Source organism: Gorilla gorilla, chromosome 4, assembly GCF_029281585.2.
Source record: "Gorilla gorilla gorilla isolate KB3781 chromosome 4, NHGRI_mGorGor1-v2.1_pri, whole genome shotgun sequence".
NCBI lineage: Eukaryota > Metazoa > Chordata > Mammalia > Primates > Hominidae > Gorilla > Gorilla gorilla.
In genome coordinates this window covers 155352268-155366314 of record NC_073228.2, presented here as the reverse complement: position 1 = coordinate 155366314, position 14047 = coordinate 155352268, and the positions used below count along the sequence as shown (strand labels likewise).

The following is a 14047-nucleotide window of genomic DNA, read 5'->3' as shown; positions in this document are numbered from 1 at the left end:
ACACCACACCCAGCCAGAGTTACAATTTTACAATTTTAAATAAGGTGGCCAAGGAAGCTTTCATTGAGATAATAATTGAGCAATAATTTGGAGAGGGTGAGAAAGTTAGCTCTATGGACATCTGGAAGGAACAACATTCTAGGTAGAGGGAATAGCAATGCAAAAGCCTTTTGGCAGGAGAATGCTTAGCACGTTTAAGCAATGGGTTGGAGTTCTACCTGGCTCCAGTGAAGTGAGTAAAGGGAACAGTAGGAGGAGGAGTTGGTCAGAGACGTAATGGGATGGGGCATATCTATGAAGGTCTTGTAGGACACTGTAAGGACTTTGGCTTTTATTCTGAGCAAAATGGAGGCATTAGAAGGTTTTGAGCAGATAATTGCAATGATCTATTTTAAAAGGGTCATCATGGCTTCTTTGTTGAGAATCAACTGTAGAGAAACAAAGATAGGAGCAGAGAGACCCAGTCAGGAGGCCACTGCAATAATTTGGATAAGAGAGGATGGTGGTTTAGACCAGGGTGATGACAAAGGAATTGGAAAGAAGATAGATTCTACAAAGATTCTGAAGGCAATTCTACAAAGATTCTGAAGGCAAAGCCAACAGGATTTCCCAGTGAATTGAATGAAGGGTGGGAGAGAAGGCAAGTAGTGAGATTTTGGCCTGGGCAACTGGAAGAATGGAGTTTGTGCCAGCAGGCCTGGGGAAGGGTATGGGTGGATACAAGGTTTGGGGAGGGGAGATCAGAGTGCAGTTTCGGATGTGTAAGTTTTAGATGCCCATTAGACCTCCAAGTGGATCTGGAAAGACAAGCCTAATGTTGTGAGGGGTCTATGCTGGAGATGGAGATCTGGGAGTCTTCAGTGCATATGTGGTACTGAAAGCCATGAGATGGGAGGAGATCACCAAGCAATGTAGATTGAAGAGAGAGTAGGCCAAGGATTACTCCTTGAGACCCTCCAACATTAGCAGGTCTGGGGGAAGAGGGGATTCAACAAAGGAGACTGAACATGAGTAACCGGTGATGCTGGAGGAAAACCCAGGGAGTACTGTATGCAGGAAGCCGAGTGAAGAACACGTATCAAGAAGGAAGGAGTGATCTGTTGGGTGATCTGCTGCTGAGATGCCAGTAAGATGGGAAGTGATTTGGCAACACAGAGATCACTGAATCCCCTGACACCAGTGGTTTCCATGTGTGGTGGGTTGGGGTGAAATTTTGCTGAAAAGGGACAGGAAAGAAGGAAAATATCTGGCTGGAAAACTGAGGTAAAGACAACCTTTTTTAAAAAAATAAAGATTATCATCTGTAAAGAAGGTATATTTTTGAAAATAAAGATTAGAGCAATAACAGCATGTGTGTATGCTGTGGAATGATATAGTGGTGAACGAACAAAGATGTAGGAAAGAGGAAGGAGAATCAGTAGACCCTTGAGGAGGTGAGGAGGTAGAATCTAGTGCATAAATGGAGAGATTGGCTTTAGCTAAGGTGGATAGATGTGATGGTGAAAGTGCCTGCAGGTTCCCCCATCTGATGACTTCAGTAGGATGTGAGATGATCAGCTGAGAGTGGGAATGAGGAGGGAGGCATTAGGGATCTCAGGAGAGAGACGTAGTGAAAACAGTCATCTGGAAGAACGGATGGACTCAGGAAGGGAGTGTGATTGCTGGGCAGCATTAAAGGCTCATTTGAGAGCCATGGTCATGAAATTAAAGAGAGGCTCATGAGCAAAGCTGCACATTTTTCTCCAGCCATGTTCTGCTCCATGTCTGTATAGAGCAGGTGGAGAGTTAGCTTTTTCCATAGTTGTGGGTTTACCAAGAGAGTTCTACAAAGTAAGAAAGAGATAGGTCAAGAGTATGTGAAGGGAGTAGTTAGGATGATTGACTATGGAACTTAAACTGGATAAGGAGAGGAACGAGGACATTACAGAGGTGGAAGACAATGAAAAGACAGTGGGATCAACAGATTTGTAGTCCCAGACAGATAAAAAGAAATGATTTCATTGCAATGTTTTACTTGAGTTGCATTCATTTTTGTTATCCCCCTTTCTTAAAGGCAAGTGTGTTGGTTTTCTATTTACCCTAATAATAGTGTCTCCTTTTTAAGTAAATAAAGGTATAGGTAGTATTCAACCAGGGCAAAAATCTGAGAGGTGGTCTACAGATGGCCAACGTATAAGAAACACTGGGTTAGATCTTCAAATTTCAACAGAGAAAACTCTACCTAGCCCAAAGTGACCAGAAAAGTATTTGGTCACAGGCAGTCCTACCTCTTGGGAATGAAGTGAATTAAAATGTTTTAACCCAGTGGTTCTCAGACTTTTTGACTTCAGGACTTTTTACACTCTTGAAAATTATTGAGGATTCCAGGGAAGTTTTGGTTATGTGGGTTATAACTATCAACATAGTATTAGACATTAAAACTGAGATATTTAAAAATGTATTAATTTATTTAGAAATAATAAACTCACATGTCAACATAAATACCTTAATTAATTAAATAATTTTTTTCTTCCAATTTTTAGTTTAGTTTCAGGGGTACATATGCAGGTTTGTTATATGGGTAACTGATGTGTCATAGGGGATTGGTATACATATTACTTCATCACCCAAGGAATAAGCATAGTTCCTGATAGGTAGTTTTTTGGTCCTTACCCTTCTCCCACCCTCTGCCCTCAAGTAGGCCCTGATGTCTATTGTTCCCTTCTTTGTGTCCCTGTGTACTCAGTGTTTAGTTCCCACTTGTAAGTGAGAACATGTGGTATTTGATTTCCTGTTCCTGTGTTAGTTTGCTTAGGATAATGGCCGCCAACTCCATCCATGTTGCTGCAAAGGACATAATCTCATTCTTTTTTATGGCTGTATGGTTGTCCATGGTGTATCTGTACCATGTTTTCTTTATCCAGCCCACTGTTGTTGAGCATCTAGGTTGATTCCATGTCTTTGCTATTGTGAAAAGTGCTGCAATCAACATATGAGTGTATGTCTTTATACATTTTTATGAAAAATAATTACTTTCCAAAAGAAAAAGGAAAAGTGGCATTGTTTTACATTTGTGCAAGCCTCTCTTTTGCCTGGCTTAATAGAAGATAGCTGGCTTCTCGTATTTACTTCTGCATTCATCAGTTGTGACAACATGTGTCTCCAAAACTCTGTTGTATACTTGTGAGAAAACAAAGGCAAATCAACTCTTAGGATTACTATAAAAATACTTTGCCCTTGTGGCTTCCCTGAAAAGGTCTTGGGGACCTACTTTGAGAACTGCTAAGCTGTTGAATAAGGAAGTGGGCGTGGGAGACAGGTTTTTCAAATCCCTGAAGGCCAATATTCACAAGTGTGGAACTCTAGACAGGCCTGTGAAGAAGCATCCAAAATACAGGGTCTTGATCAGCAAAGCATCTCTCGGCCTCAGTTTCCTCATCTGTGAATGGAGATGTCACCCCCTACCCAGACCATCCCATGGGGTGTGGTGAGAACAAAGGAGACCATCAACACAAAAGCACTTTGAGAGTTTTTATGCTCTGCAAATGCCATGTCTAAGACAGCCAAACACCCCCCTCCTACCCATAAAAATACAAACAACATTCTTTGAACTGGCAGCCTGTTAGCAGGTTTACAAGGACTCCTTGGCTTTGCTGATGGCTGTTTGGGTTTCCTTTGCAGCTGGCCAGTGGAGTGCCCCAGCTGGAATACCACTGTCTGGGTGGTTTCTATGGAAACCTTTCCTCCCAGCGCCATGTGAATGACCACGAGTGGCACTCCATCCTGGTGGAGGAGATGGACACTTCCATTCGCCTGATGGTTGACAGCATGGGCAACACCTCCCTTGTGGTCCCAGAGAACTGCCGTGGTCTGAGGCCCGAAAGGCACCTCTTGCTGGGCGGCCTCATCCTGTTGCATTCTTCCTCGAATGTCTCCCAGGGCTTTGAAGGCTGCCTGGATGCTGTCGTGGTCAACGAAGAGGCTCTAGATCTGCTGGCCCCTGGCAAGACGGTGGCAGGCTTGCTGGAGACACAAGGCCTCACCCAGTGCTGCCTCCACAGTGACTACTGCAGCCAGAACCCATGCCTCAATGGTGGGAAGTGCTCATGGACCCACGGGGCAGGTGAGGGCTGGGGTGCCAGGCTGAACCCAGGGTTTATCCCAGAAGGCTCTTCAGGTGGGAAAGGCATGTCAGGGTGGAGATCTCAGAGCCTCCTGGTTCCAAATTTCTCTCTCTTCCCCTATCTTGTGAGTAACAGGTTGGAATCTGCAATATCTAGACTAGGGGAAGCCAGGAGTCTTCCTTCCCTCTCAACAAAAACTACCTTTCTACTTCTCAGGGGACGAGGGAGGATATGAATGGGGACCTCAGGGACAGAGGGTTGAATTAATCACATACCTTAGTGTCATCACTAGTCTATGCACAGTCTCCTTCTCATTCCCCTTTAACTTATATTCCACTCCCTTCCCCTTCCCTAACACTAGAGGCAAACATTTACAGTTTTTGAATGAGTTCTTGCAAAATACATGTTGTTTTTCATATGCTTGAATTTCCAATTTATATAAGTGGTATATGTTGTTTACACTTTCTCTCAGCACCATATTTTTAAGATCTGTCAATGCTGCCATGAGCAATTCTCATTAATTGCTTCTAACTGTGGCTCAGTACTCCATGATGTACACGCACTCACATTTACCCTCTCCACCCTCGCACTCCAAACACCCATCTCCATCGTCAATGCTGCAGGGAGCATTCTCCTATATGTCTCCTTGTGAAGCTGTGTGAGAGTTTCCTTCACATACACACACCCGACACCCAGCGGTGGAAGTCACAGGCTCACAGTATGCAAATAATTATTTTGACTAAATAGGGATACATTGCTCTCAGCATGGCTATTCTATACATCACACGCAACATGAGAGGTTCCTGTGTACCCACATGCCTGTCAGCCATCTATTCTATACATCACACACAACATGAGAGGTTCCTATGTATCCACATGCCTGTCAACATGTGACATGCCTGTCAACACTTCACATTACCCCTTCTTCTGATTTTTATCTGGCTAATCATGTCATTTCTACCTGCAAAATATCCAAGGAATCCATCACTTCTCTCTTTCCCCACTGCTGTCCCTCTGTCCCAAGCCCCCATCACCTCTCACCCTGGCACCAGCCTCCTCCCTGTTCTCCAGCTTCTATCCCTGACTTCCACCTTCCAGCAGGAGCCGGGGTGATCTTTATCCAGCACAGACCTGTGCATGGCACTCTTCTGCTGAGAACTGCTCAGTGGCCGCCGTGCTGTTAGGATAGAGTCCCAATCCCTGCATGTGGCTCCTGCACCTCCCAGGCCATAGTTCAAACTCTCCCTGTCCCTCACCAGGCTGGCCCACCCTGGTGTGGTTTGAGTTCCTTGACCATGCCACACCTTTCCCTAGCCTTTGCACGCACTCTTCTCTTCCACCTGAAACACCTTCCTCTTTGCCCTCTAGCTTCTTGCCTAGCTAATTTCTACTCATCCTTCAGATCTTAAATGAAATAGCTCCCAGATCCCTAGAGTAAGCTAGCCTCATCCCCCACCCCTCCCAGCATTTCCCTTCAATAAAACTAATTTTATTATAATTACTGAGATACTGATATTATAGCTAGCTGTCTAGGTTTGAACCCCAGCTTTGCCATTTACTGGCTGTGTGACCTTGAGCAAATTCTGTCCATTCTCTGTGCCTCCTTTCCTCATCTGCCATCCCTTTGTACCTGTCCCCTGATGAGGATGATGACAGTCACCAACCTCAGGGTCATCGTGAGGATCAAATGAGCCAACACAGGAAGATCTTTGGAACAGTGACTAGCACTAAGCTAGTGTCTATGGTTGTTATCCTGTTTATTACTGTTCTTTAGGTGACTGTTGTCTCTGGTGGGCTGTAAGCTGTTTGAGGGCAGGGACCAAAGTGCTCTTGTTCAGCAGGGCACCAATGCCCAGCACGGTATTGGGCACAGAGGGGAGCAATCAAATAAATAAATGGTAACTGAACGGCTGCACAAACACACCAGTCTGCCAATGCCAGGTCTCCTTTAACTGCTAGGCCAGTGTGGTCTCTCACCTCCCTTCTTTTTCTCCCAGGGTATGTCTGCAAATGTCCCCCACAGTTCTCTGGGAAGCACTGTGAACAAGGAAGGGAGAACTGTACTTTTGCACCCTGCCTGGAAGGGGGAACTTGCATCCTCTCCCCCAAAGGAGCTTCCTGTAACTGCCCTCATCCTTACACAGGAGACAGGTAATCCCAGGAGAGGCCACCTGCCATGGGCTCCTTACCTTGGGTTTTGCACCGTTAGGGAATGCGCTCTGTACTCTGACCTCTAGAAAGTCCAATGGGAGGCCAGGGGAGAGTGCTGCAGGGACCTGGCTTCTAGGCCTTTTCCATGTGTTAGGGCAGTGGTCCCCAACCTTTTTGGCACCAGCGACCGGTTTCATGGAAGACACTTTTTCCATGGACCAGGCAGGAGAAACGGGAGATGGTTTCAGGATGATTCAAGCACATGACATTTATTGCACACTTTATTTCTATTATTATTACATTGTAATATATAATGAAGTAATTATACAACTCACCATAACGTAGAACCAGTTGGGAGCCCTGAGCTTGTTTTCCTGCAACTAGACAGTCCCATCTGGAGGTGGTGGGAGACAGTGACAGATCAGGCATTAGATATATGCTCCTTATAAGGAGCATGCAAACTAGATCCCTTACATGCACGGTTCACAACAGGGTTTGTGCTCCAGTGAGAATCTAATGCCCCCAGTGATCTGACAGAAGGCGGAGCTCAGGTGGTAATGCTTGCTCACCCATGGCTCATTTCCTGCTGTGCAGCTTGGCTCCTAACAGGCCACCGACCGGTATGGGTCCGTGACCCAGGCGTTGTGGACCATTGTGTTAGGGCGTCTCTCTCTAACCACCTGCATTACAACACTTCTGGAGGAGGAAGCTGCTTATTAGAGATTTCCCCAGCCCTATTCTGAACGTACTGCCTCAGATTCACAAGCTGGGGCTTAGGAATCTGTACATTTAACCAGCTCCTCAGGTAGTTCTGGTCCTTGCTGCAGTCTGAAAATGGCTGAAGTGCTATTCTCTCACTCTGGACCTGAACTTCCCAGTGACCTGGGGAAAATGGTTCCACTTGGGGAGGCGCTGCTGTGCCTGGAACCCCACTGCCAGCTGTCTGTGCCTCATACTGTGTGGGGCTGTGGCAGTTGTAAGGGAAACTGTCATTCCTAGAATCCTAGAGGGAAAGAGACTTTGACAATTATCTGGTTTTAGGGCTCCCAAACTTGGGAGCCTTTAAAGAATCATGAAAGAGACATGAAAAATATAGATTCCAAGATCCAGCCTAGACCAACTGAATCAGAATCTCCAAGAATGGGCCTAGCTTCTATTTTCAACAAGCTCTCAGTGGATCCCTTTGCTATTAGCCTGTGTATAAGAGCCAGTGATGTAGTTCACGTACTCATTTTACAGCTGCAGTAACTGAGGCCCAGGCAGGGAAAGGGCTTTCCCATGATTACTCTGGGTATGCTGATGACCCCAGTCCTTTTTTTTTTTTTTTTTTTGAGAAGGAGTTTCACTCTGTCGCCCAGGCTGGAGTGCAATGGCACAATCTCGGCTCACTGCAACCTCTGACTCCTAGGTTCAAGCCATTCCCCTGCCTCAGCCTGCCAAGTAGCTGGGATTACAGGCATGTGCCATAACACCTGGCTAATTTTTGTATTTTTAGTAGATACGGGGTTTCACCATACTGGCCAGTCTGGTCTTGAATTCCTGACCTCAAGTGATCCCGCTGACTCGGCTGCCCAAAGTGCTGGGATTACAGGCATGAGCCACTGCGCCCAGTTGACCTCAGTCCTTTTTCTCAGCAACTGGTGTGTCCTGCCCTGCTTTGCAGTAGGGAATGCTATTCGTTCACGAGATGTGTTGGGAGGACATTTCACAGCTGAAGGTGGTGTCTGCATTTTAAAAGAGGACCTTGGGGAAAACAACATTTAACCCAAAATAACAAACAACTGGTAGTGAAATTTCAGGCACTGAGAAATGTTTTGGACTCAAATGGGATGGGGCAAACTTTCCCAATAGCCCTCAAAAGTGGATAAAGCTGGCCACAGAAGTGTCCCTGGAGCTTCACACCATGGAATGCCAAGCTAGAGGTACCCTGAGAGATCGCATGCTTTCTCTGAGCAAGTTGCCCATTGTAAGGTGGCTGATCTGTGCAGGACCACGTTGGCTCCTGTGACCTCCTGGTGAAGCACAGCAGGGAACATTGGTGCCTGGCTGCTATAACTGGGCAATACTTACTTGTATCTGGAACCCTGACATCATTGCTAGAGAGTCGATGTCTCTACTGCAGTGATATGGGAGGAAATCCGACCTCATGATAGAGCGTGTATACAGTGCCTAGATCTCATTGCTGGAAAAATAATAGACATTCCCAGATCCTAATGGTCACAAATGAGGATGTAGCTGAGACCCATACTTTACTGGTGGAAGGTGGAAAGTTCTGATGTTGATATGCTTGATAGTTACTTTTTTGGGGGGTGAAAAACGGGAGACGGTAGGTTTTGGGGGGAGCAGTCTCTATCCCATAGATCTCTGTAAGAGGGGACATGGAAAGGGCGATTTCATGCCTCGGCCCCCTGACTACTTCTCTGTCTCTGCAGGTGTGAAATGGAGGCGAGGGGTTGTTCAGAAGGACACTGCCTAGTCACTCCCGAGATCCAAAGGGGGGACTGGGGGCAGCAGGAGTTACTGATCATCACAGTGGCCGTGGCGTTCATTATCATAAGCACTGTCGGGCTTCTCTTCTACTGCCGCCGTTGCAAGTCTCACAAGCCTGTGGCCATGGAGGACCCAGACCTCCTGGCCAGGAGTGTTGGTGTTGACACCCAAGCCATGCCTGCCATCGAGCTCAACCCATTGAGTGCCAGCTCCTGCAACAACCTCAACCAACCGGAACCCAGCAAGGCCTCTGTTCCAAATGAACTCGTCACATTTGGACCCAATTCTAAGCAACGGCCAGTGGTCTGCAGTGTGCCCCCCAGACTCCCGCCAGCTGTGGTCCCTTCCCACTCTGACAATGAGCCTGTCATTAAGAGAACCTGGTCCAGCGAGGAGATGGGTCAGTATAGCCAGAGACGCTTAGCCTCTGGGATTGAGGGAAGTGGGTGGTGGTTCTAAACACTCCGTTATCTGAGGCACAGGCATTTTTAGCTACCACGCATCCAACCCTTTGGGATGGGACATGATGAGATGTGTTCAAGATTACAGGGCACGGATGCTGGAGCAGATACCAGGTTTCTGGGGCTCATTCTATTGCACTCCTTTAAATTCCAAGTCACTCCATGGGATTGAGGTTCATGACAGAAATGTGTAGACCCTGGATAGGGTTGGGTAGAACCCTTGGAGTGAGAAGGGGGCTTCTGCACATTTGTGCTTTTCTGGGAAGGGAAAGGAGAAGTGGTCTAAGCTTCTGGTTGCCCAGTGTGGAAGTGCAGCAGCCTTGGGCCAGACCTGGCTGACCTAGAGGGGGAATATCACCTTCCTCTCATCTTTGGCTCAAAAGGGGGTGCATTAGTAAAGCACTTCATGTTTTGGCATAATCATTAGCAGTTATGATAGGTATTTTCACTATGTGTCAAATACGGAAACCGAGGCCCATCAAGATGCAGTGACTTGTTCTAACTAACCCAACTATTCAGTAGCAGAGGCAGGGCTAGGACCAAGGGCTCCTGGTCTCCTGATTTCCGAGCCACATCTCATTTCATCACTCTCCATGATAGACTCCATCACACCTGTGAGTCCAAACTGTGTGTGTGTTTCCTTCAATTAAGGGGATGAAACTCACCAGTAGGACTTGGGATGGAGTTACTGTATCCAGCTGTGGGGGTGGGTTGCATGGAGACATCCAAATCCTTCCCTTGTTCACTGACCCTCAGATGAGTGGCAGGGAATTGCAAGATGGGCTGGCCTTAGGTCAAACCTCTAGCCTTGAGCTTGTCCCATTGGATTCTATGTTATCAACGTAAGCCAACAGAGACAACCTGCACAGATGGGCCTATACCCACCCACTCCCATCTCCACCACTCGCTAGGTTATATATAGTTGCTATAGAGCCAGCTGAAACCTTCCAGGGAGAAAATGAGCTCACCCTATCTTGCTGTTCCCTTTCAGTGTACCCTGGCGGAGCTATGGTCTGGCCCCCTACTTACTCCAGGAACGAACGCTGGGAATACCCCCACTCCGAAGTGACTCAGGGCCCTCTGCCACGCTCGGCTCACCGCCACTCAACCCCAGTCGTGATGCCAGAGCCTAACGACCTCTATGGGGGCTTCCCCTTCCCCCTGGAGATGGAAAACAAGCGGGCACCTCTCCCACCCCGTTACAGCAACCAGAACCTGGAAGATCTGATGCCCTCTCGGCCCCCTAGTCCCCGGGAGCGCCTGGTTGCCCCCTGTCTCAATGAGTACACAGCCATCAGCTACTACCACTCGCAGTTCCGGCCGGGAGGGGGAGGGCCCTGCCTGGCAGATGGGGGCTACAAGGGGGTGAGTATGCGCCTCAGCCGAGCTGGGCCCTCTTATGCTGTCTGTGAGGTGGAGGGGGCACCTCTTGCAGGCCAGGGCCAGCCCCGGGTGCCCCCCAACTATGAGGGCTCTGACATGGTGGAGAGTGATTATGGCAGCTGTGAGGAGGTCATGTTCTAGCTTCCCATTCCCAGAGCAAGGCAGGCGGGAGGCCAAGGACTGGACTTGGCTTATTTCTTCCTGTCTCGTAGGGGGTGAGTTGAGTGTGGCTGGGAGAGTGGGAGGGAAGCCCTCAGCCCAGGCTGTTGTCCCTTGAAATGTGCTCTTCCAATCCCCCACCTAGTCCCTGAGGGTGGAGGGAAGCTGAGGATAGAGCTCCAGAAACAGCACTAGGGTCCCAGGAGAGGGGCATTTCTAGAGCAGTGACCCTGGAAGACCAGGAACAATTGACTCCCGGGGTGGGCGAGAGACAGGAGGTCTCCCTGATCTGCCGGCTCTCAGTCCCCAGGGCAGAGCCTGATTGACTGTGCTGGCTCAACTTCACCAAGATGCATTCTCATACCTGCCCACAGCTCCATTTTGGAGGCAGGCAGGTTGGTGCCTGACAGACAACCACTATGCGGGCCGTACAGAGGAGCTCTAGAGGGCTGTGTGGCATCCTCCTAGGGGCTGAGAGGTGAGCAGCAGGGGAGCAGGCACAGTCCCCTGTGCCCCTGCCTCAGTCGAGCACTCACTGTGTCTTTCTCAAGTGTCTGCTCCACGTCAGGCACTGTGCTTTGCACCGGGGAGAAAATGGTGCTGGAGGGCAACAAGGACTCCGAGGAGCACCACCAGGCCTCGGGCCCCAGAGGTCCCGCTCCTCAGCCTACACGCAGAGGAACGGGCCCACCTCAGAGTCACACCACTGGCTGCCAGTCAGGGCCTGCCAGGAGTCTACACAGCTCTGAACCTTCTTTGTTAAAGAATTCAGACCTCATGGAACTCTGGGTTCTTCATCCCAAGTTTCCCAGGCACTTTTGGCCAAAGGAAGGAAGGAACTAATTCTTCATTTTAAAAATTCTTAGGCACTTTTTGACCTTGCTGTCTGGATGAGTTTCCTCAATGGGATTTTTCTTCCCTAGACACAAGGAAGTCTGAACTCCTATTTAGGGCAGGTTGGAAGCAGGGAGCTGGACCGCAGTGTCCAGGCTGGACACCTGCCGTTGCCTCCTCTCCATTGCAGACGCCTGCCCATCAAGTGTTACCTGCAGCGACTCAACCCTATGCATGGAGGGTCAATGTGGGCACATGTCTACACATGTGGGTGCCCATGGATAGTACGTGTGTACACATGTGTAGAGTGTATGTAGCCAGGAGTGGTGGGGACCAGAAGCCTCTGTGGCCTTTGGTGACCTCACCACTCCCTCCCACCCAGTCCCTCCCTCTGGTCCACTGCCTTTTCATATGTGTTGTTTCTGGAGACAGAAGTCAAAAGGAAGAGCAGTGGAGCCTTGCCCACAGGGCTGCTGCTTCATGCGAGAGGGAGATGTGTGGGCGAGAGCCAATTTGTGTGAGTGGTTTGTGGCTGTGTGTGTGACTGTGAGTGTGAGTGACAGATACATAGTTTCATTGGTCATTTTTTTTTTTAACAATAAAGTATCTTTTTTACTGTTATTTTCTGTGTCCTTTAGCCTGTTTGGGGTCAGGGGAACGATGCAAGGGTCCACAGGCCCTTCCAAGATTCATGGATTTTGGGAGCTGGAAGGGATCCTAGAGATGATTGTCAAGCAACAGAGATTCCCAACCTGGCAACATTACCTATCCCAGACACAAAACCAGAACTTCTGGGGGTGGGGCCCAGGAAACTATTTGGAAAAAACCCTCTGCCTCTGATACAACTGTCTGCAGTGGTTCAAGCCCCTCCATTTAGATGGGGCTCTGGGGCTCTGAGGCTCTGAGTGATGAGTCCACTAACTAGCAGGCTAGCTAAAGCCCAGGACAAGACCTGGGGCTTCCTGCCCTTGCCAGCACTCTTTGCACTGCATGGCATTAGTTACGGAGAAGGGCCTTAACTATCAGAAGTCTTGGGAAGCTAGCCCTCCTGGGACCCAGAGTCAGCCTGTGGCTGCTACTCCACAGTGCACCCTTAGTCGCCAGCTAAATGTGACTTCACCAGGCAACCATGATGACACCGAGACAGGAAAGCCCAGTCCCTGCCTTCAAGTTCCCAATCCAGCTGGGCAAAGAAGGCACACCCGTGGGAGACACCACGCAGGCAGTGGCTCTGAGGTTGAACAGGTTTGATTCTAAGCCCAGCTCTGTCACACACTAATTATGTGGCCTTGAGCAGATACGACTTGGCCTCTCATTTTTCAAAGAGAATTTTTTTAGAGCAGTTTTATGGCTCACAGAAACACTGAATGGAAGGTACAGCGATATGCCTTCCCTCCCATACATAGCCTCCCTCATTATTAACATTCCCTACCAGAATGGGATAGTTGTTGCAACTGACAACTCTCCATTGATGGGTCATTATCACCAACAGTCCATAGTTTACATTAGGGTTCACTCTTGGTGTTGCACATTCTATGGGTTTGGACAAATGTATAATATGTATCCAGCATTACAGGCTCTTGCAGATGGTTTCACTGCCCTAAAAATCCTCTGTGCTCTGCCTACTCTTCCCTCCTGCCCCCTAACCCCTGGCAACCACGAAACTTATTGCTGTCTCCATAGTTTTCCAGCATGTCATATAGTTGGAATCATATGATGCGTAGCTTTTTCAAACTTGCTTCTTTTACTTAGTAATATGCATTTAAGATTCCTCCATATCTTTTCAGGGCTTGATCATTTCTTTTTAGTGCCGAATAATACTCCACTGTCTGGATGTACTACAGTTTATTTACCCATTCACCTTCTCAAGGACATCTTGGTTGCTTCCAAGTTTTGGCAACTATGAATACAACTGCTATAAACATCTGTGTGCAGGTTTTATGTAGATATAGGTTAGCCCTGGGTAAATACTGGCAAACAGTCTTCCAGAGTGGCTGAACCATTCCACGTTCCCACCAGCAGTGAATGAGAGCTCCTTTTGCTCCACATTCTCACCAGCATTTGGTGGTGTCTGTGTTCTGGATTTCGACCTTTCTAATGGGTGTGCGGTGCGGTATCTCACTGTTGTCTTAATTTTGCATTTCTCTGATGACATATGATGTGGAGCATCTTTTCATATGCTTTTTTTTTTGACATCTATAGATCTGCTTTAGTGACGTGGCTGTTAAGATGTTTGGCTCATTTTTAAATTGGTTTGTTTTCTCAATGTTGAGTATTAAGAGTTCTTTGTATATTTTAGAAAACAGTATCTTATCAGATATGCCTTTGAAAATATTTTCTCAGTCTGTGCCTTGTCTTCTTGACACTGTCTTTTACAAAGCATAGGTTTTTAATTTTTTTTTTTTTTTTGACAGAGTCTCACTCTGTTGCCCAGGCTGAAGTGCAGTGGCACAGTCTCGACTTACT

The 14047-nt window shown here is 47.9% G+C and overlaps 2 protein-coding genes across 3 annotated transcripts in view; one reads left to right on the top strand and one right to left on the bottom strand.

The window, feature by feature from the left end:
- The window catches only part of FAT2 (FAT atypical cadherin 2), an 87356-nt gene extending 75154 nt beyond the window's left edge, over positions 1-12202 (top strand). Inside the window, exons 21-24 of the mRNA XM_004042853.5 lie at positions 3661-4102; positions 6101-6254; positions 8687-9144; positions 10197-12202. Of these exons, the coding sequence (XP_004042901.5) occupies positions 3661-4102; positions 6101-6254; positions 8687-9144; positions 10197-10729 (1587 nt within the window). The 3' untranslated portion in view covers positions 10730-12202. The remainder of the gene's footprint in view (positions 1-3660; positions 4103-6100; positions 6255-8686; positions 9145-10196) is intronic.
- SLC36A1 (solute carrier family 36 member 1) overlaps positions 1-14047 on the bottom strand; it is a 118666-nt gene that overhangs the window by 39818 nt on the left and 64801 nt on the right. The gene's annotated exons all lie outside the window — the stretch shown is intronic.